This window comes from Myotis daubentonii, chromosome 7, assembly GCF_963259705.1.
Source record: "Myotis daubentonii chromosome 7, mMyoDau2.1, whole genome shotgun sequence".
Taxonomy (NCBI): domain Eukaryota; kingdom Metazoa; phylum Chordata; class Mammalia; order Chiroptera; family Vespertilionidae; genus Myotis; species Myotis daubentonii.
Genome location: NC_081846.1, coordinates 37,026,823 through 37,053,918, shown reverse-complemented (window position 1 = coordinate 37,053,918; position 27,096 = coordinate 37,026,823). Strand labels below are relative to the sequence as shown.

The 27,096-nt window shown below is 53.6% G+C and overlaps 1 protein-coding gene across 6 annotated transcripts in view; it reads right to left on the bottom strand.

Moving 5' to 3' along the window:
- The window catches only part of SNED1 (sushi, nidogen and EGF like domains 1), a 57,821-nt gene that overhangs the window by 9,817 nt on the left and 20,908 nt on the right, over positions 1 to 27,096 (bottom strand). For 3 of the 6 annotated variants that reach the window (XM_059703826.1, XM_059703827.1, XM_059703831.1), the window contains 24 exons: positions 26,842 to 26,967; positions 26,431 to 26,544; positions 25,082 to 25,195; positions 24,806 to 24,919; positions 19,663 to 19,788; positions 19,371 to 19,475; positions 18,982 to 19,095; positions 18,319 to 18,435; positions 17,464 to 17,580; positions 17,194 to 17,310; positions 16,908 to 17,021; positions 13,153 to 13,266; positions 12,410 to 12,523; positions 11,963 to 12,076; positions 10,920 to 11,033; positions 9,590 to 9,886; positions 8,359 to 8,542; positions 6,410 to 6,522; positions 5,414 to 5,695; positions 4,222 to 4,366; positions 4,047 to 4,129; positions 2,547 to 2,639; positions 1,765 to 1,881; positions 1,206 to 1,293 (listed from right to left, as the gene is read on the bottom strand). In XM_059703826.1, coding sequence (XP_059559809.1) covers positions 1,206 to 1,293; positions 1,765 to 1,881; positions 2,547 to 2,639; positions 4,047 to 4,129; positions 4,222 to 4,366; positions 5,414 to 5,695; positions 6,410 to 6,522; positions 8,359 to 8,542; positions 9,590 to 9,886; positions 10,920 to 11,033; positions 11,963 to 12,076; positions 12,410 to 12,523; positions 13,153 to 13,266; positions 16,908 to 17,021; positions 17,194 to 17,310; positions 17,464 to 17,580; positions 18,319 to 18,435; positions 18,982 to 19,095; positions 19,371 to 19,475; positions 19,663 to 19,788; positions 24,806 to 24,919; positions 25,082 to 25,195; positions 26,431 to 26,544; positions 26,842 to 26,967 — 3,136 coding nt within the window. The remainder of the gene's footprint in view (positions 1 to 1,205; positions 1,294 to 1,764; positions 1,882 to 2,546; positions 2,640 to 4,046; positions 4,130 to 4,221; positions 4,367 to 5,413; positions 5,696 to 6,409; positions 6,523 to 8,358; positions 8,543 to 9,589; positions 9,887 to 10,919; positions 11,034 to 11,962; positions 12,077 to 12,409; positions 12,524 to 13,152; positions 13,267 to 16,907; positions 17,022 to 17,193; positions 17,311 to 17,463; positions 17,581 to 18,318; positions 18,436 to 18,981; positions 19,096 to 19,370; positions 19,476 to 19,662; positions 19,789 to 24,805; positions 24,920 to 25,081; positions 25,196 to 26,430; positions 26,545 to 26,841; positions 26,968 to 27,096) is intronic. The other 3 variants (XM_059703828.1, XM_059703830.1, XM_059703829.1) reach the window with 3 other exon arrangements.

The window sequence follows — 27,096 nt, the reverse complement described above, 5'->3', positions numbered from 1 at the left end:
AGCAGAGAGAATTCATTGCTAGCAGACCTACACTGTAGGGGTGAGTGCCGGAGATGGCGGACATGCAGGTAAATACAAAAGATTTTGCTCTCAACATTTTAAAACATATTGTTGAGAGGAAGACAACGTTTTGCAGCTTGGAGCATGGTGGAAGTAAAAGACTGACATCGGTAGTCAGAACTGAGGGGAAGTAGAGGTAAGTCTTCCCTTAGATAAAGGGATACTGTGATGAGCATATTGTTAATCTCTAGATCCCCTAAAAAAAATTAAACCAAAGAAGTATAACCAGTAAGCCAACAGGCGAGGTAAAACAGGATCTTAAGAAATAATCCAGAAGTAGGCAGGAAAAGAGAAAAAGGTAACAAGATTAGATGGAACATAGAAAACAAGTAGCAATGTGGTAGATTTAAACCAGTCACATAAATCATTATGTTAAAATGTGGTCTGTTCCCTGCAGTGAAAACCAAGGCTGTGAGCCTGGGCTTAAAGCAGACCTGACCCTGAGGAAGGGGTGGTGGGGAGATTCTGGGAGGATCGGAGCTCTCCTAGTCAGGCCCCCGGGAGCTGGTGGCTGCTATGGCTTTGGATGGCCATTCCCCAGAATCCCAAGCCGAGGGCCTTTCAACGCAGATCCCAAGTCCCAGTGCAGCTCAGAACTTCCTGTGTCTAACACACCTATGCTCTCTGTGGATGGCTGTCTCCCTCTGGATGGAAGGAGCCGCGGGTAGGGCGGGGGCGTGTCCAGTTCACTGCATGTGCCAAGGGTTAGAGCTGTGCCTGGTTCCCAGATGTGCTTATATGTATTGGCTGACGGACCAGATTGTGAGTGGGACCCAGAGTCACAGAGTGTGAGCAAGAAAGGTCCTAAGAGGTGAGCAAGGCCACATCACCACTTAGTGGCAGAGCCGACTCCAGTTCTCACAGGCTGCTGTTTAGTTTTCCGGGGGCTCCATGGCAGAGAGGACCCTGCTGTCCAGGGAAGGGGGCTAATGCCGCCCGAAGGGTCCAGAGCCAGGTTGTCAGGGTTCCAGAACTCCTGCGCCTCTGCTCCCTGCTGCATGGACTCAGACAAGTTGTTCAGCCTTTCTGCCTCAGTTTCCTAATTTGTCACATGGCAGGAACGGGTGGTCAAAACAAACCTCTGTGGGGTGAGCTGGACTTTGTGGAAACACTTCGGAGGTCAGGGACAGAGGGAAGAAACTTACACGTGGTGGCAGACACCTCCTTCCCAGACTGGCAGGGACTTTGTCTCCGAGAACAGGCGCGTGCAGGGCTGGGGCTGCTTTTTACAGGCTGCAGAGTACAAAAGAGGCCGAGGCTCACTGCGGCTTGGGCCCTGGCTGCCCTCTCCAGCACCCTTGGGAGACCCACACCCGGCCTGGGGTCCTTGGAGCCTGCAGGCTAGTTCCCCTCAGGGCTTACTCCAAAAGTCTTCTGAGGGAGGCCTGTGGCCCTTTTCCCTCCCACCACCTTTGGCCCCTGAGCCAAAAATAGCCCCCTCATCCACCTCTCACTGTGGGGGTGGCTGTCGCTCTGTGTTCCTTACTTTTTGGCTGTTCCCAGATCCCCCACTTATCCAGGCAGCACCTTTTGGCCTGGCACTCCGGGGCTGTGAGCAGCCCAGTGATTCATTGCCTGCTACCTCCGTACCTGGACACCTGGAAGTCTGGGCACTTCATGGCGGACCCACCCTGGCGCAGCAGTCTCAGCCCAGCCTGCTGTAACAGGCATCTCAAGGCCAGGCCTGAACGGGCCCTGACTTACCAAGCTCGCAGCGCCTGCCTTTAAACCCTGGGCTGCAGTCACAGCTGTGGGTGTCCACGCCTGGCACGCAGGTGCCTCCGTTCTGACAGGGGTTTTCTGTACAGTTCCCAGGGGTGTCTGCAAACAGGTCATAAGTGGTTAGTCTCTAGGATCCCAGAGGAAGGCCTGCTGGCATTGCCACATTGTGGTCCCGTTTCAGGTGGTCAGAGAGATGCTTGGCTCTGACCCCATTACCTTGAGGGCCAGGGTCCAAACAGTGCTTCTGCTGGGACCCTCAGTGCTGAGCCCTCCGTGGCGGAGGAGCCTCGAGTCACTGCTTAGATTATGGAAGGGCACTGGTGGTCTCAGGAGAGACTCCTGGTTCTGCCCTAGCCTGTGCTTCCACCCCCTTCTCTCCGGATGGAGGACTGTGCTGGGGACAGTCTAGGCCCTGTGTGGCCCAGTGTCAGCAGGGGCCCTGCTGGCCCTGTTCGTGGAGCCTGGGTCTGCCAGGTGGTGCTCCAGCTGGGCCATGCTCAGTGCTGCCCCTCTGTGGATTCCTGCCTTTTTCTCAAGACGTTCCTCTGCAGGGAGGCAATGAGAGGGCTGCCCTATGTGGTGAGGGGCAGGGGCAGGAGGGACAGGGGTACGTCCAGACAGATCTGGATAGTTGGTCTGTAAAAGGACGTGGTGCCAAGTGCCTCCTTTCCGGGGTGGGGCATCTGGCTGCCCTGGGGTAGGCTCAGTGCCTCATGTTCCCACTCTGGGTGCTCAGCCCTGGAAGTCCATTCCTGCTGACTTACTTCCCACGTCCTTGTCGCTGTCACGTTTGGGGTGCTGCAGGGCCAGGCTGACCTGCTCAGTGGTGTCCTCGAGCTGCACCAGAGCTGTGGGTTCTAGGAGAAACCAGGATGAGCAGTGCTGACCACATGGCCTGCTGCCTCTCACCCAGGACTGTCCCTGGGCCTTCTCCTGAACTGCTTCTCTCCCTCAGGGTGTAGGGCCATCCTGTGTGGCAGGAGTAGGATGCTCGCTTGCATGCTGGCTCCCCAACTTGGGCACAGAACCCATGGTCTCTGGCACTGTCTCCAGGAAGACCCACTTTTCTCCAAGTGGGGCCAGCCCTCACCTACTGCCAACCCTCCACAGGGACCTGGCTTCCACTGCTGCCCCAGCGAAAGCTTCTTTGTGAAGGTAACCAGTGGCCTGAGGCAGGGCCAAACCTCCTGCTGACCTCCTGGCCTCAGCTTCTAAGTCTCCTTCAAACTCCATCTCCTCTCCGCCACCCCTGATTCTCGGGGTTGATGACACCTCCTCCCCCTCATATCTGCGCTCAGGCAGATTGCACACTTAGCCACCCCTAACTGCAGGTCAGCTTCCCTGCCTGTGCCCTCCCCACTCCTGTTCACCGAGGGCTATGGACGCTCTGCCCTCCCTCATCACTCCCTGGTGCACCTGTCCCCTGCCTAGGAACGCTGTCATTGGTGGAAACTTCTCATTGAACTGGTGATTAGGCTCCCTGCCAGAGAACTCTGTGAAGGTGGGATTCTGCTTAGTAGTGAGGGTGAGGGTGAGGCCTGGGGATCCCCACCCATAGTCTGAGGTCGTCTGTGGCAGCCTGCGGGCCTGCCATGTCAGGATTTGGGGGAAGGCCTGCTTTGCCAGGAGGGAGGGTCAGGGCTTCTCAATCCATTGCTCATGCCCTATACTGCTGGGCCAGGCAGAGGTCCCGCTAGTCTGGGCCAAGCAGGACATACACCCAAAGGCTCTGCTTTTAACATGGGATATGACCTCAGTGTGATGAGGATGTGAGCTCCTGGGGCCACACTGTGAGTGCCAGTCACCTGGCTCCTTGTTTGCAGACAGATTCCTCCTGCACAGCTCCGAGCAGGACCCTGCATGTCTAGCAGCCCCCAGGCTGGTGTTGCTGGTCCAGGGACCTCTGTGAGTAGCAACACCTCAGATGGAGTCACACTCTCCTGTCTACTGCTTACCAACAATGCTTGGAGTCCTGGCTTCACAAGCAAAGCTTCCATGTCTTGGACCTGCTTCTAATATGTTAACTTTTCATCCTCTCTCATGTGCCCTGCCAACAACCTGCACCCTCAACCCGTATTAGGAAGGTTCCGCTGACTCTGGATGGCGTGAACAATTCATGCTGATCCCAGAGGCCAGGGCCGTGGGCACTGTCCAGAGGTGATGTAGGCACTGGGAGTCATCTTTGAGTTCAGGTTTAGGGGCCTCATCCCTCCTGTGCTGGGGGTGGTGAGTGACAGGCCACTAAGGTTGGCATTGGTACTCACGTGATCTCATGGTGACTGATTTGCCAGGTGAGCCACTGAACTTGGCACTTACTCGTCCTCTGCCGTCTACGAGCTCCGAGAACCTGCCGGGAGAGTCACTAGTGTCGCCATGCAGAGCTCCATGCCTCGGGCCATGCCAGGTTACCCAGAGGGGGCTGATGGCAGAGGCGTGTACCTGGGCGCCTGCGTTGGCATTTCGAGGGCCCCATGGTCACTGAGTAGACGCAGCTCTGGCAGGCGTGCTGGGACTGGTCTGTTTCTGAGCACCCGTGGGTGGAGTCCTTCTCGGTGCCAGCGTCTGTCGGAGCTGTCCCTTGGGGCTGCAGGCAGTGAATGACGGGGTGGGGGCACATAAGGCAGGTCTGGGGCTTCCCTTTGTCTCCTTCTCGCCCCTCTGCTCAGAGAGAACTAAAGGGACCTGACTGTCCCTGCGGTCCAGTGTGCCTTTATGGCTTTGTGAGAAGCCTAGACACCACACCCCACCTGAGGAATAGCCACAGCATTCCTACTGGGAAGCAGACACTGCCTGGCAGTGTTGAGGGGGGCTGGTCCTAGCCCTCCACCCTGGGCCCAGGTTCCCCACCTGTAGGGCAGGGCCAGGCACCTGACCTGGCGGGACTTCCCTTGGCCGAGGCCGCCACCCCACACTTGCCCTGAGAATGACAGTATGGTTTCTTGGTGGGTCCTTGTCATCTAGCTACGTGCTTCAGCCCCTGTACACCCCTCCTCCCTGGACCAGCTCATGGAGGTGGCCCCAACATGCCCTGGAGCTGAGCTGCGCTGGCCTGACTCCAAGCAGCCTGCCATGCTCAGACACACCATCTTCCACAGCATCTCCCGTGAGCTTTAAAGTATGAGCAGGGCCATGCAGGACCTTGGGGGGACCCGAAGGGCCTCCATGCACTTGAGGGCAGGTCCACATCCTTAGTGTGGCCCATTGGAGTCGCCATGCTCTTGAGCTGCTTCCCTTCTGTCCATGCATCCTGGCTTTCCTTCCTGCCTCTCCCCGCAACCCTTCCTATGGCTGTCATGGCCTCTCTTTCCCCTGCTCCTGTCCAGTGGCTCCTCTTGGGTCAGCCTGGCCCCCTCCCTGGGCCCTCCCACACTGCTCTCCTCACTGGGGTCCACAGAGTTGGACGGCACAAGGTGAGGAGCAAAATGCTGCTTTTCCAAGTTGCATTCTGCTGACCCAGCATCAACTGTTCATGAACCCTTCCTTCCCCACCGCTTTTCACACAAATTCACCTGTGTGGACACAGTCCTATTTCTAGGCTGTCTGATGTCCTTTCGACAGTGTGGCCATGCGGGGTGAGGGTCGTGGGGTACAGGTGGCCCACCCAGCCCTGTGCCCGCTGCCCTGCACTCACAGGTGATGATGTAGAGGTGAGCAGGCTCGCTGTGCAGCTGGTCACCCTCTGTGCTCTGCACGGCTGTCACTGAGAGCTGGTACCGCCGCCCGGGCACCAGGTCCCGTATCGTGTAGGATACCAGCCTCCCATTGGGGACGTAGCGGCTCTTGGTGCTCTGGCTGGTGGTCACGTTGATGACGTACGCCTCCAGTGAGGTGCCTGGAGTGGGGGCATCCCAGACCACATGGGCAGAGGTGGCTGTGACTCGGGTGGCGGTCAGGTTTGCTGGCGGCAGAGGCCCTGGAAGAGGCATAGAGCAGGGGAGGGAGGGGATGGGGGCTGATGGGTTCTTGTGTCCAGGACGTAGTTTAAAGATCTGACACGGCCTGCGGAAGCCACATTTGAAGCCAGATTTAGTTACTGTGGTCCTGAAGGATCGGGGTGGGGGTCTGCAGCACTCTCCTCCTGTCCAGAGACCCACCCCCACAATGTGGCCTGCCAGCACCCAGCAAGGCCCTGAGCCTGCTCAGTGTCCCCTCCTGTGTGGCACTTCTGACCCCCCTGAGCCTGGCCACACCCCTTCTCCTGGGATGTAGAAAAGGGGAGTGGGTCCCAGCATTCAGGGTCAGAGCAAGGACTTAAGCCTGTGCTGACTCCTTGCCCACCCTGATCAGGCCCTGCTCACACCTTCCCTCTCACCAAGCCACCAGTTCCCCCACCCTCACCCTCCACCTTGTTCACCATTGACAGCACGGTGCTCAGGGTCCACTCCCCCTGAGACACCCTAGAGCTCAGCGAGTGGGCTCCCACACCCGGTGTTCCTCTGGAGCCGCTGGGTGTGAGGGTCATCCCAGCAGGAGGGGGTGATACTGCTGGGCACACTGCTGTGTCCGGTACACTCAGCTCAAGGCTGGGGTCCTAGTGCCTCAGCCATTATGGAGAGCACTGGTGGGCTGGAGGGAGCCGAGAGCTCCTGCAGGCTCTGCTCGCCACGAGCGGCCACACTGTACTCACGGGTCCACACGTGCAATGGAGCCGACGCCACGCTCTCCGTAGGGCGCTCCTGTGCCCCGAGCCCACTGAGGGCGGTCACCCGGACAGTGTATCTCCTTCCAGGAAGCAGGGCACTGAGGGGAGAGAGGACAGGATGGTCTCGGGCTATGTGTCTGGCTCTGTGGCCAGGCTGTGGTGCTCTCGAGTTGGTGGCTCAGGCGGCCTCCACGAGGGCAGATTTGTGGCCTGAGACCTGGGTGCTCCTTGGTGGGAAGCTGCTCCCTGTCTGTCTGTCCAGTGCAGTAAGTCTGAGAAGGCATAGGCCTGTCTGGAGTGCTTGGCATGGCCTAGAGGCTGATGTTCAGACAGGTAAGGGGCCCTTGGCTGGAATTCCCAGGTGGGTCCCCAGCCCCTCACGAATACGAGGGCTCCGCTGAGCCTAATGTTTGTGGTTCACACAGAGTCGTCACCTCCTCCTGGGAGCCTGGACTTTTCCCCAGGCAGGGGGTGCCGTGACCAGCCCCAATAACCCTGGGCTCTGTGTCTCTGACTGGCTTCCCTGTCTGTCCTCACATGTGTCATCACAACTGGTGGTGGGGAATGAAGCGTGTCCAGTGTGGCTTCATGGGGAGGGGGCTCTGGGAGCTCATGCCAGGCCCCCAACCTTTCCCCGTAGGCCTCTTCCCTTCTGTGTGCTCATGACGTTTCTCTGTCATGGATTCAGCTGTACATGCAGCCTCGGTTGAATCCTGAGAGTCATCTCGGCAAGCCTGGGAGTGGTCTTGGGTACCCGACAGTCACCAAGTGCCCCTGGGGCCACAGGTGTTGTTTCTGTCATATATTCTTTGGAAATGGGCAGGATGTCAATCAAGAAAAGTGACAGCAACACTTAAAGCAGAGTCTTGTCTCCAGCACAGATGACCATCTGGTGGGAGACCAACATGACTGGAAAAAGATGGGTCTTGATGAGGCTGCAGACGAATCTTAAACAGTGCGGATGGGTTAGAGCAGGGGTGGGCAAACTTTTTGACTCGAGGGCCACAATGGGTTCTTAAACTGGACTGGAGGGCCGGAACAAAAGCATGGATGGAGTGTTTGTGTGAACTAATATAAATTCAAAGTAAACATCATTACATAAAAGGGTACGGTCTTTTTTTTTTTTTTTTTTAGTTTTATTCATTTCAAACGGGCCGTTGCCCACGGCTGGGTTAGAGGGTGCCCAGGGACAGAGTCCCTACCCCCTCATGACCTTGACCCCTGGCTGCTCTGGGCTGCACACTGCTGTGCTGTTCCCATAAGCAGCCTGGCTATCTGTTGGCAAGCACAGTAACTGGATGGGAGTTTCCTCCGCTGGAGCTGTGTCTACTCTGCAGGCCCCAGAATCCAGGGCCAAGGCCACCCCTCCCCAGGATTACCAGCCAGTCCCCCTTCCTCACTCTCTCATTGTTTAGCACTGTCTGCCTGCCCAGCCTGACCCCGGGTGGCCTGATGTCTGATACCCTGTATGGGTCGTTAAGGTGGTGATTTCGATCAGCTATTTTGAATGAGTTGTGTTTGTCATTAATTTGTAATAATTGGGCATAAGAAGTTTATATGCCTAGGTTAATGTTTGAACGTATCATTCGCCTATTTTTTCCCCTCTCAGAGGGGTCTATGTGACTCAGGCTGGAGGAGCTCTGTGGAACCGTGACAGGCTGGTCTCCAGGTAGCGAGTCTGTCTCACTCCCTTGCAGGAGATACAGCCTCCAGGTTTTTAGGGTATCTCTGTTCTTTTGGGACTTAACCCCTTGTCTGGCATCCCTGTGAGGAAGTACTGAAGGAGTGAGCCCAGGCTGAGAGTAGCTGGGCCCTGTGTGGACCACCAGGTGCCAGGTGGACACAGGAGGCACACACCTACCCCTCAGGTGGGCAGGGCCAGTGGCAACCATAGGGAGCTGGAAGGAGGAAAGGAGGCTGGCCTGAGCTCTTACCTGAATGTGAACATGTCCACACTTTTGTCCACATCGGTGGACTGGTCCTCTTGGGCCTCAGGGTGGCGGATGGACACACGGACACTGCTGACAGTGGCGTGACGTATCCTATGCAGAGCCCACCGCACGGAGATGGCGTTGGCCGTCACATTGGTGACCTCAAGGCCCTCGACAGGGCGGGGTCCTGGGAGAAAAAGGGTGCTCAGCCTTGCCAGCACCTCCTTACCCCTGGGAAGGTGGGGTCTCGAAACAACAGAAGAGGCTCAAGAAGGTGCTGGGGGAGAGGGGTGGTCACACAAAGGCACTAAGTGCATCCCTCAGCCACAGTGGGGACTCTGTCAGGTGGACCTGTCCCAGGCTCCTGCCCTGGAAGGGCTGTGAAGGGCCAGCCAGCTCCACCAGAGGCCAGCGGGTGGGCACAGGGCCCCTCCTGATATCCCTGTGTCTTTTCTCTGGCTGATGTTTTGGTCGCACTGATGTAATCATCAGGGCGAGGCTGGGGCCTGTTGGTGATAGAAGCTAAGAGAGTCCTCTGACCCAGAGAAGGGGCCGGGTGCAGACCAAACCCTGGACCAGCGTAGCGGAGGCGGGTGCTGCAGCACCAGTCCAGTGGGCAGTGGTCCTCCCACCCACCCTGGTGTCCTGGTGGAGACCCCATTCTGATGAGAAGGGGAGGCCATCTTCCTCCCAGATGCCTTTTCTGGGCAGACCCCTTCTCAAGGAGCTTTGAAAGTGCTTATTCCTAAAGCCAAGCTCAGGACGATCCCTGTTCTCCCTCGGACCCCCAGGACTCCAACGCTGCCACACACTCAGAGCCCTGCTGTCCTTTCCCGCAACACGCCCATCTTGACTCGGTATCTGTCCCTCACTTGGCCCTCAGTGTCCACACGTCAGTGCCCTGTGAGGGCGGCACACTGCCCCAGGCCGCCTTTCTGCTCCCTTCCCTGGGACCTTGCCTCCCAGCACCCGGTGTGGTAGGAGCTCAGCGCTGCCCAGGGCTGCACCCCCCAGTCCACCTTCTTCCCCCAACACCCCTTCCCCTGACCGCACCCCCCCTACCCAGTGCTCTCCACCATTCCTAGTGGCTCCCACCCACCCGTCCCACTGCCCTCCCCCCATGACAGCCCCTCCTCCCACACTCCTCCACCAGCCTGGCTCCCTAACCCTGCCAGTCTGTCAGCCTGTTTCTGCCCAGCCTATGTCTGGGGTGGGCCATGCTGGGTGGACTCACGCGTGCGGGTGAGCAGCACCAGGGGCCTGCTGATGTCGTTCCTATTGTTGGCGTGGCGCTTGACCGAGAAGATGGAGATGTTGTAGGCCCTGCCAGCCCCCAGGGCTCGGAGCTGGTGGGAGGAGCGGCTCTGGTCCACAAAGTCAGTGCGGCGGAAGGCGCCGTCAGCAGAGGCGTAGGTGACCGCATACCCATCCAGCATCTGCCTGGCAGCCTGGCCTTCGGGTGGGCGCCAGGAGATGGTGACCCCACTCTCCTCCACTTGGTCCACCTTGAGGGCCGTTGGTGGGAAGAGCTCTTCAGGGTTTCGGTCAAGAACAAGGGAAGGGGGGTGGTCAGCTGTCGGCCATCAAAGCCCCGGACCCCAAGCAGGTACCCAGCCTGGTGGCTCTGGGGCCTGGCTACCCTGGGGTAGATGTGGGGACTGCTGGCAGGGAAGCCACTCCTGGCACCTGCAGGAGATGCTTTCATTTTGGTTTCTGGCTGTTGCTCCCGGAATAGGCTCTTGCATACACATGACCGCACTGAAACCTCCTGGAGGGGCTCATGTGCACACGTGACTATTCATGCCACCTCGACTTATGTGCCCCTCCCTCCTTCCCTGTAGATCAGCGGTTCTCAACCTGTGGGTCGCGATTCCTTTGGGGGTCGAACGACCCTTTCACAGGGGTCGCCTAAGACCATCGGAAAACACATATATAATTACATATTGTTTTTGTGATTAATCACTATGCTTTAATTATGTTCAATTTGTAACAATGAAAATACATCCTGCATATCAGATATTTACATTACGATTCATAACAGTAGCAAAGTTACAGTTATGAAGTAGCAACGAAAATAATTTTATGCCGGAACCGGTTTGGCTCAGTGGATAGAGCGTCGGCCTGCGGACTGAAAGGTCCCAGGTTCGATTCCGGTCAAGGGCATGTATCTGGGTTGCGGGCATATCCCCAGTAGGAGATGTGCAGGAGGCAGCTGATCGATGTTTCTCTCTCATCGATGTTTCTAACTCTCTATCTCTCTCCCTTCCTCTCTGTAAAAAATCAATAAAATATATTTAAAAAAAAAAAAAAGAAAATAATTTTATGGTTGGGGGTCACCACAACAAGAGGAACTGTATTAAAGGGTGGCGGCATTAGGAAGGTTGAGAACCACTGCTGTAGATCCTGGGAAGCAGCTGCCAGATGCTCTGCCCTGGGGTGGAAGGGGAGCCTTGACCCTTTGGCCTGTCATTTGGGGTGTCTACTGCTCTCTGAGTGAGGAATAGAGGCCCTACCACCTCATTCTGGTGCCCTTATGCCTCACCTTTGGCGCCCTTATGCCTCACCTTTGGCGCAGTCCTTGCCCGTGTAGCCCACTTTGCAGGTACAGCTGTGGGACCCATTGCTGACCAGGCAGTAGCCACGACCCCCACAGGGGCTGGAGAAACAGGGATCACTCACTGGAGGAGGGGGAAAGCAGCATTGAGCTCTGGGGTGTCACATGGCCCCCCACTGGCCTGGGCCTTGCTCTTGTGGGACTTGGTTGTTCCTGTGTGGGTGTGTTTTTGATGGAGGTGAGGGTACTATCAGGCAGCTTTTGGGGCGGGGGGTGGGAGTAGGAGAAGGGACACTCCAGGATGTGGGGTCAGGGCTCATCAGAAGCTGGGCAGGTGTGGCCTTCTGACTCTGAGCCAGGCCATCTCCCCCCACCCCAAGCCAGGTGCCCTGGCAGGCAGTGACTTGGGGTGAGGTGAGCACAGCGCTAGCCCTTCCACGCCTCCCTCTGCACTGCGCTGTGGCTGGAGTCCCCACCCAGGGCAGGGCCCGCAGGTTCCCAGCATGGCCACAGGAAATACTTGCAAACCAGTAGCAAGTCCCTGATCACTGTCTCAGCTGCTGATCTCAGGGCCCCCGCCTGCCCCAGCCTGTTCACCAACAGTCCCTACCCTGCTTGTCCCTAGGCAGGCTCCTGTGTCTGCAGTCCCATCACAGGCCTTGTCCCTGGAAGCCCCGTCCACCTGCACAGCTAAGTGCTGCCAGCCAGGCCCAGTCGGGGCTGGGCACATGCCCATAAGCAGGTCATCCTCCCCCACGGACACATCTGTTCTAGGAGGGTGGTGTGACACCAAGTGGAGGGAATACAGATGAAACAACCCCATACGGCAGGGAGTGCTGGGGGCACGATCCGTCAGAAGTCAGGGAATGCCTCATCTGGGAGAGACATGTCCCAGGGGGAGACTATTCCAGGGGGGAGACTAATCCAGGTGTAGGAGTCAGGGGGGTGGGATGCCCAGACCCTGAGCTGGAAAGCCTGACCATCCAGGGACAGCAGGGGAGGTGGGGGAGCTTGCCAGGAGCCCGAGGAGGAGTGTCCGGGCCATGCCCACACCTGTCTCACAGTGGTAGCCGAAGAAACCCTCTGGGCAGACGCACAGGTAGGCCCCGCCACCGTTCTTGCACTGGCCTCCGTGCTGGCAGGGGCTGGAGTCGCAGGCATCCACCTCTGGAGAACACCCAAAGAGTGGGCCCGAGCGGCAAAGGGGTGTCTGGGGGAGGGAGGAGAGGACAGCGGGAAGAAGGGAAAGGGCGGCGTGGACGAGCCGGGGGTGGAAGTCTCTCTCATCCTTGGTGGGTGCCCAGCTCTCCCTTCACCCCTAGAATCCTGCCTGCCAGGGGATCTGTCCAGCAGGGCCGGGGTGGCTGCCCCCTCCGCTCTGCTCTCTGAGTGGCCCAGGGACTGGGCTTTCAGAAAGCAGTTTTGCCTGGGTGTCTGGGGCATCTCAAGTGTGGGTGAGGGCCTGGGCACACAGGGGATCCACCCAAGCATAGCCCCTACCTGTCTCGCAGTGGACTCCAGTGAAGCCTGCGGGGCACTGGCACACAAAGGCTCCTGGGAGGTCCCTACAGGAGCCTCCGTTTCTGCAGGGCTGCGCCTGGCACTCATCTGTCTCTGCAAAGACAGGACACGGGGCTGCATGAGCCTACCTACCCCACATGGGCCTAATGGGCCTATAGGGCCCCACATGGTCTTATATGGGCTTACATGGGCCTACATGGACTTACATGACCTCCAGGGTTCTGTGTTCAGCCTGAGGTTTCTATCTCACACCTGCCCTCTCCACTGCCTGTCCCACAAAGCCCCCACCCCAAGCTACTCCCAAGTTTACTGTCCAGGCTGGACATCCTGGGCCTGGCCCTCCCTGGGTGGTGTCCCTGTCTCAAGGCTTAGAGCCCAACAGAGGTGTAAGGAGTGCAGGGCTCATCCAGCAGTGCGCCTGGCAGGCCCCCACTCCCTCCGCCAGCTTGGAGCACTGGCCAGGTATCAGGGCTGTGACCTGCCCTCTCTGATCCCCATCTTGTCTGCCCCTGAAGCCAGAGTCTGCAGGAGCAGGAGAAGACAGTCAGTCAGTGTTTCTTAGCCAAGCTTCCAATCTCCCCAGGTAGGTGGAGGCAGAGCTGGCAGGGGCCTGAGTGTGTAGCCAGCCAGACACCAGCAAGGGTGAAGAGGGTCAGGGCAGGTCATGGACATGGCCAGGCTGCTGGAGCTGCTGCCCCGTGGTGAGGGCCAGGCTGTCTTACCCAGCTCACAGTGGGCTCCTTCATGCCCCGGGCTGCAGACGCACAGGTACCCGGCGACTCGATCCTGGCAGGAGCCCCCATGCAGGCACGGCTGGGATCTGCACTCGTCAATTTCTGGGAGAGAGGAGTGCCCAGGTGCACGAGTGCCAGGAGAGATCCGAGAATAAAACAATGTTGCCGTCATTAGAGGTAATGGCTTGAAGCCAAATTAAGATGGACATAAATGAGTTTTGTTCTGAGGAGACACCGTGGGACTCAATTTCCCAGCTCAGGTGGATGGGCCCAATCTTGCCAATTCACTTAATAACAATCATGTATGAAAACAATAAAATGGGGTTGAGTCCTTTGTTTTAAAATGTTCACCCTGTGTGTTTCTTAAACTGGGAGTTGTGCTACTGAATTCAAAATGTTCCATTTAGAAAAGTTTAATTTGAATGCTTAGCAACATGTGAGTAAATAGATGGTAATGATATAATGACTCCTGGAGCTGCACTCAACCTGGGCACTAGAATGCTGACGGGCTCAGCAGGGCATATGCACATCCCCACCCGGTGTGACATGAGTTTCTATGGCTATCATTTCTGTGCCTGTTTGAATTTAAATTTTTATGGGTTGCCTAATCAATACTATAGATGGCTTTGCTTTTGCTATTTATGAACTTTATCTATAGGATATTGTGGTATATGTACTCTTCTCTGTCCACGCTACATTAATAAGACATCTCCATGTTGCTGCGGGTCTCTGTGGGACCCCCTTTCCCTGCTGTATAATATTGCACAGTGTGATTATACTGTACTTTACCCATCCTTGTTTGGTGCACACTTGGGTTGGTCCTGGACTTCTTACTATTGCAAAACAAGTGTTTCTGTGTCTGCTTCCCCATCTCCTGCTTGTGGATGTGCACCGAGAAGTGGAGTTGCCAGGACACAGCTTATATGAACGGTCAGCTCGATGGGCAGATTACCAAGTGGTTTTCAAAGTGCTTAAACAATTCACATTTCCTCCAGCAGTTTTCTCACAAATCCTGTGGATCCACATCCTCACCAACACATAGGCCTCTTCAACTTCGGAAGTTTGGCCAACTGCACGCATCTTGGTGTGCTTTTGATTGGCATATGGGTGATTGCTGCATTCTTTACAATTCACTGGTTCTGTGTACCTCCTCCTCCATGAAATGTCTGTTCATGAGTTTTGCTGATTTTCCTGTCAGGTTGATTATTCTTTTCTTATTGATTCATAGAGTTCTTCATATATTCTTGAAACCAGTTTGAACCTTACATTTCACTTTCTTCTTTAAGTTCCTAATTTTTATATAGTCAATTTGTCCATTTTTCCCCTTTTATAGTTAGTGCTTTTTTTTTTTTTCTGGCTTATGGCATCTTTTCTTACCCCAAGGCCAAAAAAAAAAAAAAATTTACCTATATTTCTCAAAGTGCATGAAAATTTTATTTCAGCTGTGGTGAAGATTTTATCACCCTTTTAAAAGAAGTTTATAGCCCTAGCCGGTTTGGTTTAGTGGATAGAGTGTAGGCCTGTAGACTGAAAGGTCCTGGGTTCTATTTGATCAAGGGTACAAGCCCAGGTTGCGGGCTCAATACCCAGTAGGAGGGTGTGCAGGAGGCATCCAATCAATGATTCTCTCTCATCATTGATGTCTCTCTCTCTCTCTCTCTCTCTCTCTTTCTCTTCCTCTCTGAAATCAATAAAAATACATTAAAAAAGAAAGTTTATAATTTTGGCCTTTACATGGATGTTATAATGAATTTCACATATAAAAATTTATCATGATTTTGATATATCATGTTTGTTTCACTTCATTTCCCAAGTGTTCACTGCTAGAATATGAAAATATAACTGGTTTGGTATGTTGACTCTGAATCCTGTGACCTCATTGAATTCACTTCTTAGTTCTATAGCTTCTTTTGTAGAATTGCCTTAGCATTTTCTGTGCTCACTATTGTGTCATCTTTACGGCTCCCTTTCCAGTGGACACACCCTTTATTTCCTCTTGTCCATGGCCCTGTCTGGGGTCTCCAGGACCACACTGGGAGGAGTTGGTGAGATGGACACATTTGCCTCAATACTGATTATGGCAGGAAGCCAGTGATCATTAAGTATATTATTGGCTGTTGAGTTTTTCATGGGTTTCTTTATCAGGTTGAAGAAATTCTCTTCTACTTTTAGTTTATTAAATTTTTAATAATAGTTGAATTTTGTCAAATGATTTTTCTGCCTCTATTGAGGTGATCATATGGTTTCCTCCTTTATCTTCTAATATGGTGTATTACATTGATTGCTTTCCAGATGTTAAACCAGCCTGTTCTCTTGAGATAAATCCCACTTGGTCATAATGTGTTTTGCTTTTTATGTAGTACTGGGTTTAATTTAGTAACATATTGTTAAGATTTTTGTATGTATATCATGAGACTGTTATCTGTAATTCACTTTTTGTAATGTCTCTGTCTTGTTTTGGTATCACAGAAATACTGGTCTCATAAAATAAGTAGAGAAATACTCCTTCCCCCTGTGTTTTCTAAAAGAGCTTGTATAGGGTATAATTACTTTCTTAGATGCTTGATAGAATTCACTAGTGTTATGAAAATCTGGTCCTGATATTTTCTTTGCAGGAGGGTTTTTCATTCCAAATAAAATTTAATAGATATAGGGATATTCATATTTTCTAATTTTCCTTCTGCCAGTTCTGGTAATTTGTGTCTTTCAAGGTATTCATCTGTTTCATCTAGGTCAGTGATGGCGAACCTCTGACATGCGAACTTATTTTTTTGGTAGATTTTTCTTTGTTAAATGGTATTTAAATATATAAAATAAATATAAAAAATATAAGTCTTTGTTTTACTATGGTTGCAAATATCAAAAAATTTCTATATATGACACGGCACCAGAGTTAAGTTAGGGTTTTTCAAAATGCTGACATGCCGAGCTCAAAAGGTTTGCCATCACTGATCTAGGTTGTCAGATATATTGGCCTAAAGTGCAATACCCCCTGTTGTCCTTTAAACATTGGTAGGGTCATTAGTGATGTCTCTTCTTTCATTCTAATATTGCCAATTTTTCTTTTTTTCTTGATCAGTCTAGCTCGAGGTTATCTATTTCATTGACTTTTTCAAGGAACCAGATTTTGGTTTCATTGATTTTCTCTGTATATATGTTTTTTATAATTAAATTCTCTAAATGTTTATTTATTTATTTTTATTTATATACTAGAGGCCCGATGTACGAAATTCGAGCAAGGGGCTTGGCTCTCTCAGCCGTAGCGGCTGCCTCAGCCCTCGCAGCCCCACCCCAGAGGGCCCACAGATCACTATGGCACTGGGGAGGCTCACTCCAGACGCCCTGCAGCTGGCAGACTGGATGGAATTAGGGGCACTCCGGCTGTAGCCTTAGTCACTTGAGTGCCATGCCACTGAGACCAGCCGTGTGCCGTTGAAGTGCCACATGGCATGCATGACCTCCTCGGGGGGTGCAGTCCACCTCTGCAAGGACACAGCAGCCCCTTCTGCACAGCAGGGCACCTGCCCAGCACCATTACTCTGCCCACCAGGCCACAGAGCTTGGAACCCCTGCTCCCCACACAGCCTGTCCCATGGTGAAGGTGCCTTGACCTCCAGGAGGGCTGCCCAGAGGTTTCCTTTCCTTCTTCCCCCCTGTTCCCTCCACCCCCTGCACACTGTCCTCTGCTCTCCCAGGATTAGGAAGAACTCCTTGCCCCCACCCCAGTCCCCTGGCCCTCTCACCCGCCTGGCACCGGCGTCCTGTGTACCCTGCTCGGCAGCGGCAGAAGAAATCTGTGCCCAGGTCCTCGCAGGTACCCCCATTCACACAGGGGCTCCGGAAGCAGGGGGATGGGGCTGCAAGGTCACAGGGGCCACTATCACCCATCACTTCCTCCCCACTGGCCTCTGGGCTGCACAGAGATGTCCCCTCTGTGCCGCTCTGCCTACCCCTCCACCCCTGCCACCCCCGCCTGGGCCAGCCATGAGGGGCGTGTTTTTTGTCTCTAGTGGCCTGCATCCACCTTACCTATCTCACAGTGCCGCCCGGAGAAGCCTGGGGGACAGTCACACTTGTATTTGCCAATGTAGTGGAAGCAGGTGCCTCCATTGTGACAGGGCCCAGAGGCGCATGAGTCTGGCTTCCCTGGGAGCAGAGGGCACAGTTGGGGTCAGGTGTCATATACCCACCACCTCTGCCCCTTCCCTGGTCCCCAGATCCCAAAGCAGACATGGTGGTGGGTTGGGGATCCTGGCTTCCACCCCCGATTCCTAGCCGATCCCAGCTGGCAGACCGCACCGATCTCACAGTGCCTCCCGGTGAAGCGGAAAGGGCAGTTGCACTGGTACTCGCCGCCTGCTTCCTTGCAGGTGCCCCCGTTCCGGCAGGGTCCCGAGCTGCACAGGCGCGGCCGGGCTGTGGAAGGACAGAGAGAGAGGGAGGCGGGTAAACAAGGGCTCACGGTACCCCCACCCATGTCTTCTCAGTCCTCAGGCACTTGTGGGCCCTGGAGGCTCTGGCCTGCTTCTCAGCCCCACAGGCCTGGCAGCAGCAGCAGGGGCCAAGCCAGTCTGTAGATTCCCTCTCCACCTCGGGGCCTCTGCCCACCCCGCCTCTCTCCTCTGGCCCGAGCCCTTCAAACTGCATGGAGGGGACCATCCAGGGTGGGCGCTGGTCAGTACTCAGGGAAGAATAGTTACACTCTCAAGTGGCTGTGTTGTTGACATTCTCCAAGTTGGATTAGATGTAACAAAATCCTAATGAATGTTTTTCAAATCAGTGATTCTAAAAGCTATTTGAAAAAATGCTGAGCAGGACACAAAGCCTATTCTGAGGAAAGCAGTGACGACCAGGGGGCCACAGACCAGATCAAGGAACCTCTGAACCATTGGAAGGGGAGTGCATTATTCCCGGGATGACAATTTAAAAACACAATAATAACAATAAAATTTGGACTGTGTGACATATACAAAAATAAACTATATGACACCAATAGCCTGAAGCAGAGTGCACCAGCTCTCCCTGCAAAGGGCCCGCTAATAATATTTTTGGCTTTCCGGCCAGGTGGTCACAGGGCGACCAATGCGCTGACAAATACCCTCGGGCAGGGGGAGGAGCCAGGCCACTGGCGCTGTCCGGGGTGCTGACACCCACCTTTCTCGCAGTGCCTGCCATGGAACCCACGTGGGCACTCGCACGTGTAGGAGTCATCCTGGGCCTCGCAGGAGCCTCCGTTGAAGCAGGGGTCTGAGTCGCAGGGTGAGGGCAGTGCTGTGGGGTCAGAGGGCAGCCCTGTTGCATTCTGGGCAAGAGGCTGGCAGGGCCACCCTGACACTCTGGCTGGGACCTCGGCCCCTAAAATACACTCTGCTGGGTCTTGATTCCTCACTCAGGCTCTAAGGCCCCTCGCTGTAATTTCTCTTATCCTTGATTTTCCCAGAATTCAGCCTCCCTCTTCTAGGAGCTGGGATTGAGCTCACCAACACCATCATCACACATATTGGTGGTTGGTGGGGTTTAATCACATGCTGCATTAGGCACCCGTTGACATGCTGACAGCTAAGCTAGAGGCTTAGGAAGACACTGCATGGCACCTGCATGCGGTCAGGTGCCCTTTGGCTATCAGCCGGCAGCAGGGAAGATGGGAGGAGACCTGGCCTGTGTTAGAGGACTGCCTGCCGACTGGGTGGGGGTGCACCCACAGGTCCTCTGGTGCGCCGCAGGGAAGCTGCCACTTTCTTCCCAAACACCTCCCACCCCCAGTTTGTGGGCACCATCCCAGCCCTCAGGCATGTGCACGCCCTCCACCCCTCTCACAGTGGCTGATGTTGTGGTCAGTGTGGCAGACGCACAGGTAGCTCCCGCTGTACTCCATGCAGTAGCCGCCATCGGGGCACTGGGTGTTCATGTTGCAGGGCGTGGCTGTGACTTCTGCGCGGGAGGAAGGAGCCCTGTCTCAGGTCTTCCTAGGGACCTGGTGTTCTTAACAAGGGTGGGGGTGTGCAAGACCCAGTGACCCCAACAGGAGATCAGGTTCAGGCACTTTTATTGCCAGCTCCCTCCTGGGGTGGGGGTGGGGTCACAGAAACACTGGGGGAGGGTCTGACCTTGTGGATCCTGGTCCAGGCTGAAGCCACCTTCAAACCCTGGTTTGGAGGATAGTCAGGGGCAGGCAAGGTGTCCCCAGCTCAACTCTGGGCACCTACCAAATTCGCAGAGGAGCCCAAAGAAGCCCAGGGGGCACTGGCAGAGGGTGGTATTGCCCGCGAGACATCTGCCACCATTTCGGCACTCACAGTCATCAGGGGTTCCTGCCACGGAGAGAGGAAGGAGCCTCTAATGTGGGGGTGCTAGAGGGTGGAGCCCTTTCCTGACCCTGCCCTGCTCCTGGCGACCTTCCCATAAAAGCTGCTTTGTATACCCCCACATGCTCACACATTCTCTATCCTGCTGTTTGCATGCACACCCCACGGGAGGCCCCAGCCCGGCCACACGCACTGTCCCTGCAGTCGAGGCCCATGAAGCCTTCGGGGCACTCGCACACGTAGCCCTCATCTGCGTCGACACAGGTGCCCCCGTTCTGGCAAGGGGCCGAGAGGCAGGGGTCAGGCACTGGCTGGCTTCCTGTAAGAAAGACAGTGGTCACCAGAGCAGCAGCACACATTGGTGTTTCCACCTCTGTTCCCAGTGCCAAGTGCAGTTTAAGCCGGAGGCCTATTTCCTGGGAGCTACTTTCCCGCTGCCCCTCCCCTGAGAGCCCCTCTTTGGAGCAGAATGAGAAGCAAGGATAAGAAGGGCCCATGGTGGGCACCGAAGGTCCCAGCAAGGCCGGAGGCCTCCAGATGGTTCTGCTCGAGCATCTCTTAGTAAAATACGGGGATTTTCCTGGTACCTTTCTGTTGTTGATTCAACTTTAATTTTGCTGTGGTCAGAGAACACAATCCTTTTGAATTTATTGAGCCTTATTTTATGGTGGCAGGACGGCCTGTCATGGCGAGTGCTCCCTGAGCACTGAAAAGAATGTGCGTCTGGATGCCCATCAGGTCAGGCGGCCAATGGTGCTGGGCAGGTCCATCCTTGCTGGCTTCGTTCCCGTGTCCTGAGCTGCTGGCGTGTCCTGACCTCTCCACCGACAATGATCTGTGTCTCCTAGTGGTTCTGTTAGCTTTTGCTTCATGTATCTTGATTCATGTTAATAGTATATTTAAGATTGTTGATCCTCTTGGCAGATTTCTCTCTTTGTCATTATGAAAGGTCTCTCTTTGTCCCTGGCAATATTTCTTGTTCTACAGAGAAGCCGGGCCAGATTCCCGGGATGAGTAATGGCCAACCCTTTCCTCTTCGTTTCTTCCATGTTCAGTTTCTTCACATAGTTTCAGAATTTATCTGTTAAATTAATACATAGTAAAGTTGACTTTTGTTGGCAGTATACTTCCATGAATTGTAACACGTGTAGATCTGTGTGACCCCGCCACACGTCCTATCACCCCCACGATGTCCCTGTTCTCTCTCTTCGGGGTCACAGATGCCCTCGGTCCACTTCACATGCAACGGACAGACCTGGCAATGTTTTATTCCCTTTACTCAGAGGTGGGTAAACTGTGGCCCACAGACCAAATCTTGCCTGCTGCCAATTTAAACACAAAGTTTCTTTGGACACTGCCTTGCCCGGTCATTTACGTGTCATCTGTGGCTGGCTGCTTTTCATTACTCTGGCAGTGTTGAAGAGCTGTGACCACCTGGCCGGAAAGCCAAAAATATTAATAGCGGGCCCTTTGCAGGGAAAGCTGGTGCACTCTGCTTCAGGCTATTGGTGTCATATAGTTTATTTTTGTATATGTTACACAGTCCAAATTTTATTGTTATAATTGTGTTTTTAAATTGTCATTAAGGTGATCAAAAGATAAAAAGAAAAGTTATATCTGCTCACATATTTACTATTTCTAGAACTCTTCATTCCTTGGTGTAGATCCAGATTTTCATCTGGTACCATTTTCTTCTATCTAAAGAGTTTCCTTTAGCATTTCTTGCAACGCAGATATGCTGGTGATGAATTCTCTCAGAGTTTTCTTTTTTTTAATTTAAAAAAATATTTTTATTGATTTTAAAGAGGAAGGGAGAGGGAGAGAGAAACATTAATGTTGAGAGAGAGGACCATTGGTCGGCTGCCTCCTGCACGCCCCCTACTGGGAATCGAGCCCGCAACCTTGGCATGTGCCCTTGACTGGAATCAAACCCGGGACCCTTCAGTTTGCAAGCCGACGCTCTATCCACTGAGCCAAACCAGCTAGGGCTCAAGAGTTTTCTCTGTTGGAAAATCTTTATTTCACCTGCATCTTTGAAAGTAGGTCGACAGTGTTTTCCTTTCTGCCCCACAGTCTGGCCTGCATGTCCCCGTTCCTCTGTTTGGATTCTGTTTTTTCCTCTGGCTGCTTTTAAGATTTTCTCTTTGTCACCGGTTTTCAGCAAGCTGACTGTTGTGTGGCTTCATGTGATTTCCTTAATGCTTTTCTTGGACATGTGGGTCTTAGTTTTCATCAAATGTAGTGAATGCTTCTTCATATATTTTCTGTGCCCCCAGCACTCCCTCCTCCTGGGACTCCAAACACACCACTAATCACTGAGAGCTGGTCCTAGCCTTTCTCTGCCTGTGCTGCGTGTGGAGCTGTTTCATTTCTCTCTTCGAGTTCTCATATGTTTCCTTCTCCACTGTCTACCTACTGTGAATATGGTCCAGTGCAGTTTTAAAATTCAGATACTATATTTTTCTTTTCTTTTTTTAAAAAAACGTTATTGCTGGGAGTATTACAGATGTCCCCCTTTTTTCTGCCCCTTACCCCCTTCCACCCGGTTCCCGCCCCACCCCAGGCCTTCACCACCCTATTGTCTGTGTCCATAGGTAATGCATATGCATGTAAGTTCTTTGGCTAATATCTTCCTGCTTCCCCCTCCCCCCTCCCTTTGAGATTCATCCGTCTGTTCCATGTTTCCATGCCTCTGGTTCTATTTTATTCATTAGTTTATTTTGTTCATTAGATTCCTTGTTCATTTATTTGATTTTTAGATTCAGTTGTTTATAGATATGTATTCATTATCATTTTATTGTTTATATTTTGATCCTCCTCCTCCTCCTCCTCCTCCTCCTTCTCCTCCTTCTCCTTTCTGTATACCCTTCAACATTTCTTGTAATACTGGTTTGCTGGTGAGGAATTCCTTTAGCTTTTTCTTGTCTCAGACGTTCTTTATCTGACCTTCAATTCTGAATGATAGCTTTGCTGGGTAGAATAATCTTGGTTGTAGATCCTTGCTATTCATCACTTGAATATTTCTTGCCACTCCCTTCTGGCCTGAAAAGTTTTTGTTGAGAAATCAGCTGACAATCATATGGTGCTCCCTTGTAGGTAACTAACTGCTTTTCTCTTGCTGCTTTTAAGATTCTCTCTTTGTCTTTTGCTCTTGGCATTTTAATTATGATGTGTCCTGGTGTGCGCCTCCTTGGGTTCCACTTGTTTGGGACTCTCTGCACTTCCTGGACTTGAAAGTCTATTTCTTTCACCAGGTAGGGGAAGTTTTCTGTCATTATTTCTTTTTTTTTTTTTTTTTAAATATATTTTATTGAGTTTTTACAGAGAGGAAAGGAGTGAGATAGAGAGTTAGAAACATTGACCAGCTGCCTCCTGCACACTCCCCACTGGGGATGTGCCCGCAACCAAGGTACATGCCCTTGACCGGAATCGAACCTGGGACCTTTCAGTCTGCAGGCCGACGCTCTATCCACTGAGCCAAACCGGTTTCGGCTGTCATTATTTCTTCAAAAAGGTTTTTAATATCTTGCTCTCTCTCTTCTCCTTCTGGCACCCCCATAATGCAAATGTTAGTACGCTTGAAATTGTCCCGGAGGCTCCTTACACTATCTTCATATTTTTGGATTCTTTTTTCTCTTCTGATTAGGTGTTCTTTGCTTCCTCATATCCCAAATTATTGATTTGATTCTCAGAATCCTCTACTCTACTGTTGAATCCCTGTAAATTATTCTTTATTTCAGTTAGTGTATGTTTAATTTCTGACTGGTCCTTTTTCATGTCTTTGACATTCTCACTAAGATCCTTGGAAGTCTCTTGAAAATTCTTGAGTAACCTTATAACCATGTTTTTTTAACTATGTATCCAGTAGTTTGTCTGGCTTTCTAGTTCTTGACAGTAAGAGGGAAATTCTCAGCACAGCTAATCTTGCTTGGCAAGGAGCAGGAGGCCAGATTCTCTCTCTCACTCTCTTTAAATAATCTCCAAATTTTGGCCAACTTCTTGCTGGATCTGATTAGAATGTCAAGGTTTGTACCTTGTAATGTGGCTAATGAGCTGATATCAGGAATAGAATGTCAGTTCTGTTGTTTCTTCCTGCTTGCTTTCCTTTGCTTTATTCTTTTGTATAAAATGTGGTTTCTTATTTCACGTAGCATAATATTCTCCAAGTCCCGCCTTGCTGTCTCAAAGGGTCAGAGAAAGACAAGTATCACATCATCTCACTCATATGTGGAATGAACAAAATAAATTAATGAACAAAATAGATCCAGAGACACAGAGCATGGAATAGACTATTGAATCTCAGGGAAGGGGTGTGTGTGTGTGAGTGAGTGGGTGGGATGAGATCAACCAAGGAACTTGTATGCATATATGCATAACCCATGGACACAGACAAGAATGTGGTGAGGCCGAGGGTGGGAGGTGAGGGCAGGCTAGAAGGGGTCAATGGGGAAAAAAGGGAATATATGTAATACTTTCAACAATAAAGATTATTTTAAAATGCGGTTTCTTTGCAAAATCTTTTGAAATCACTTATGTTTTCTGACTTGCATTTTAACACGCTGATATTTAGATTAAAATCTGGACAAGGAGAACCATGACATACACAGTGATTTAAAGCAACCAAACTGGTAAGAGTGCCCCCTCGCCCCCCCACCCCCCCGCACTGCACAGCCTCACCCTCTTCTGAGGACACAGTGACCCATGGCAGGCACAGCATCCATCTGCATCTTACTTGTGCGCAAATATAATTTCCTCCTTAAGTTTTTAGACTCAAAGTAAATCGGACTAGATTGTCCTGAGTGTCTCCTGGGGAGAAGCTGTTCCTGCTGTGTGCACAGCTGTCCTGGCACAGGGGCCGAGGCCGCTGGAGGTTAGGGCGATGCCTTGAATGAAAGCCCTGTATTTAATCTGTGGGTTGTCACATCTAGTTGGTCTTTTAATTGATCTGAGTCATAACCAGCATTTAAAACAACATGAAATAGAGTGGAAACTAGCAGATCCCATCCCCAGTAATAAAGGTCAGTTTTCTTTCCGACTCCCACAGTGGTTCCCTCGCCTGGTGAGGGGTCTGGGGCACAAGGCAGTATGTTAAAGTCAGTGCTCTCCCTGAGAGTGGTCACCATCCCTGCATATAATCAGGAGACCAGGCCAAGAGGTGAACTGATTTGCTCGGTCTCACATAGCACGTGGGTGGCACAGCCAAGACCAGTTTCCCCACAGAGGCTCAGGGGGCCGGCCAGAGTAGAAGACAGGGGTGGGGCTAAGCCAGACAGTGATGGAAAGAGGCCAGTGACCCCGAAAGCACTATCACCTTTGAGGGGTTACATGGCCATTACCTGCCTCGCAGCGTGGTCCCTCGAAGGGCCCTGTGCACAGACAGGTGAAGTTCCCCACAAGGTCGACACATGAGGCTCCGTTCAGGCACGGGCTGGAGCCGCATTCATCCACGTCTGTGGGCAGTGGAGGTAGGAGCTGGGCTTCCAGCCAGCCTTTGACCATAGCTCCACATTTGGCCAGGAGTAGCCCCGCCCTTCCCGGCCCCGCCCCACCCCTCTCTGTCCCATGCCCTCTCCGAGCCCCCTCCCCACCTTTCCGGAGTGCAGGCCACTCACCTGTCTCACAGGCGTTGCCCGTGTAGCCCACTGGGCACTCGCACACCGCGGAGCCGCTGACCACCTGGCACCGGCCGCCATTCATACACTCTTTGGTGTTACATGGAGATGGTGCTACAAGTGCAGAGGGTGGAAGGCCTGGAGTCCTGGCTGCAGTGCCCCTGGGGCCTGTCAGGTGGTGGGGGGTCCTGACCAGGGCATTCCTCATCCACCGGCTGCTGAAAGCTCATCTGCTGAAAGCTGCTGTATAGAGTTTTGTTCAGCAGAGGGTGTGCGTGCTGGATGGGGGCTTCGCTGAGCTGACTCAGAGCCGGACTCTGGGGCACTGGCTGAGAGATTCTTTCCAGCCAGGTGGGGGGATACTGCCTGTGATGGAGACTTCAAGGGTGTGCAGTGCCCAGGGGTGCAGAAGGGGCCTCAATGGTCCTGGGGGGTTGACATGTTGCTGCAGGGACATCGTGTAAGGCACTCAGTCCCCAGTCAGAGTGGGAGTGAGCAGGTGCAGCCCACCTCTGTCCACCCTCCCACCCACCCTTCACTGGGGATTCAGTCTTCCTGACTCCCTGGTGGTCACTGACAGCAGATCCAGGGATTGGAGACACTGCTTTGCCCCTGCTACATTGCCTGTCTCCAGGCAACTCGTTACAAGGACCAGATACATCCTGGATGAATGAGCAGCCCTCTCTGGAGTGGTGGGGTGCGGGGGGCGGGGAGGGAAGGGAGGGAGGAAAGCAAGGGGAAGGCCCCACCCCCCTAGATGTGGAGGTGCTTTGGTGGCTAAAGTCGTGGGCAGCGTAGATGGGAGCACAGCTCTGGGCGAGCCTGTGACCACTCAAAGCCAGGGGTGTCTCAAGAAGGACCCCAACCCATACCCGGGCTGTGGGAGCTCTGGGGGTTGGAGAGAAACAACTTCCATTCCTGCCAGAGCAGCTGGGGTTCAGGGTTCCAGACTACAGGCAGGAAGAAGGTAGCGGGTGTTGGTCCTCCTCCCCACACCCCCACATTCTCTTCAAACCGGTTCTGGGTGAGAGGGCTCGATGGCTCCTACCACACCCAGGCCCAGCCACCAGTCTGGCTCTGACACGGGCCCAGTCGGGAACTGGGCACTGGCCGGTTCCAAGGCCTCCTCCCTGGTCTAAACACCAGGGCTCAGGAGGCCCCAGTGCTGTGGTCAGTGCTCCTGCCCTGGACCCTCAGGCCTCTCTGGTGACCCTTGCCTGGGGCCAAGCCCTCTGTGGCATGGCTGACCTGACGGTTCCCCCAGGCTGCCCACCACTCCTTGGTCGGGCAGGACCACCCGACCACCCTGCAGCCAGCAGAACTCAGGGGCCCAGGTGGTTTCCTCTTACCTGTCTCACAGGTGGGTCCTCCGAAGCCAGCTGGGCACTGGCAGCTGAAGCTGTTGACGCCGTGGGTGCAGGTCCCACCATTCTGACATGGGTGGGAAGCACACTCATCCACATCTGAAAAACAGGTGGGCTGGGGCCTCAGTGGAGGAACCAGGTTGGGAGGATCTGCCACGCCTGGGAGGAGTGGGGAGGGGACAGCAAACCTGGCCTTCCTGGGCCTCACCCTGGGGCAGTGGCTCAGAGGGGCAGCTGTCACACCTGTCAGGAAGCCACTGTGTTTGGCACCCCCAGTGGTGCCCCCACCACAGGGACAGAGACCCTTGACCTTGGGCACTTAGGGCCACTGGCTGCACTTCCAGGGTTCCTTCAGAGCCCGCGCCGCCCAGTGGGTGGGGCCATGAGTGAACTCACCCAGTTGGCACCTCCTCCCTGTGAATCCAGAGAGGCAGGAGCAGGTGTAGGAGGGGTTGCCTGTGACGCAGTCGTCAATGCACTTCCCACCGTTGAGGCATGGGCGCAAAGCCAGGCACACGGAGGCTGCAGACACAGGAGGAGCAGAGCAGTCATCCCTCCATCCTCCCAGACCTAAAGGCTCCATCTCCAAGGAATGACTGTGTCGCCCTCTGGCGGCAAAGCGTTCAGGGTTTTTCTTCCCAGGTCTGCGCA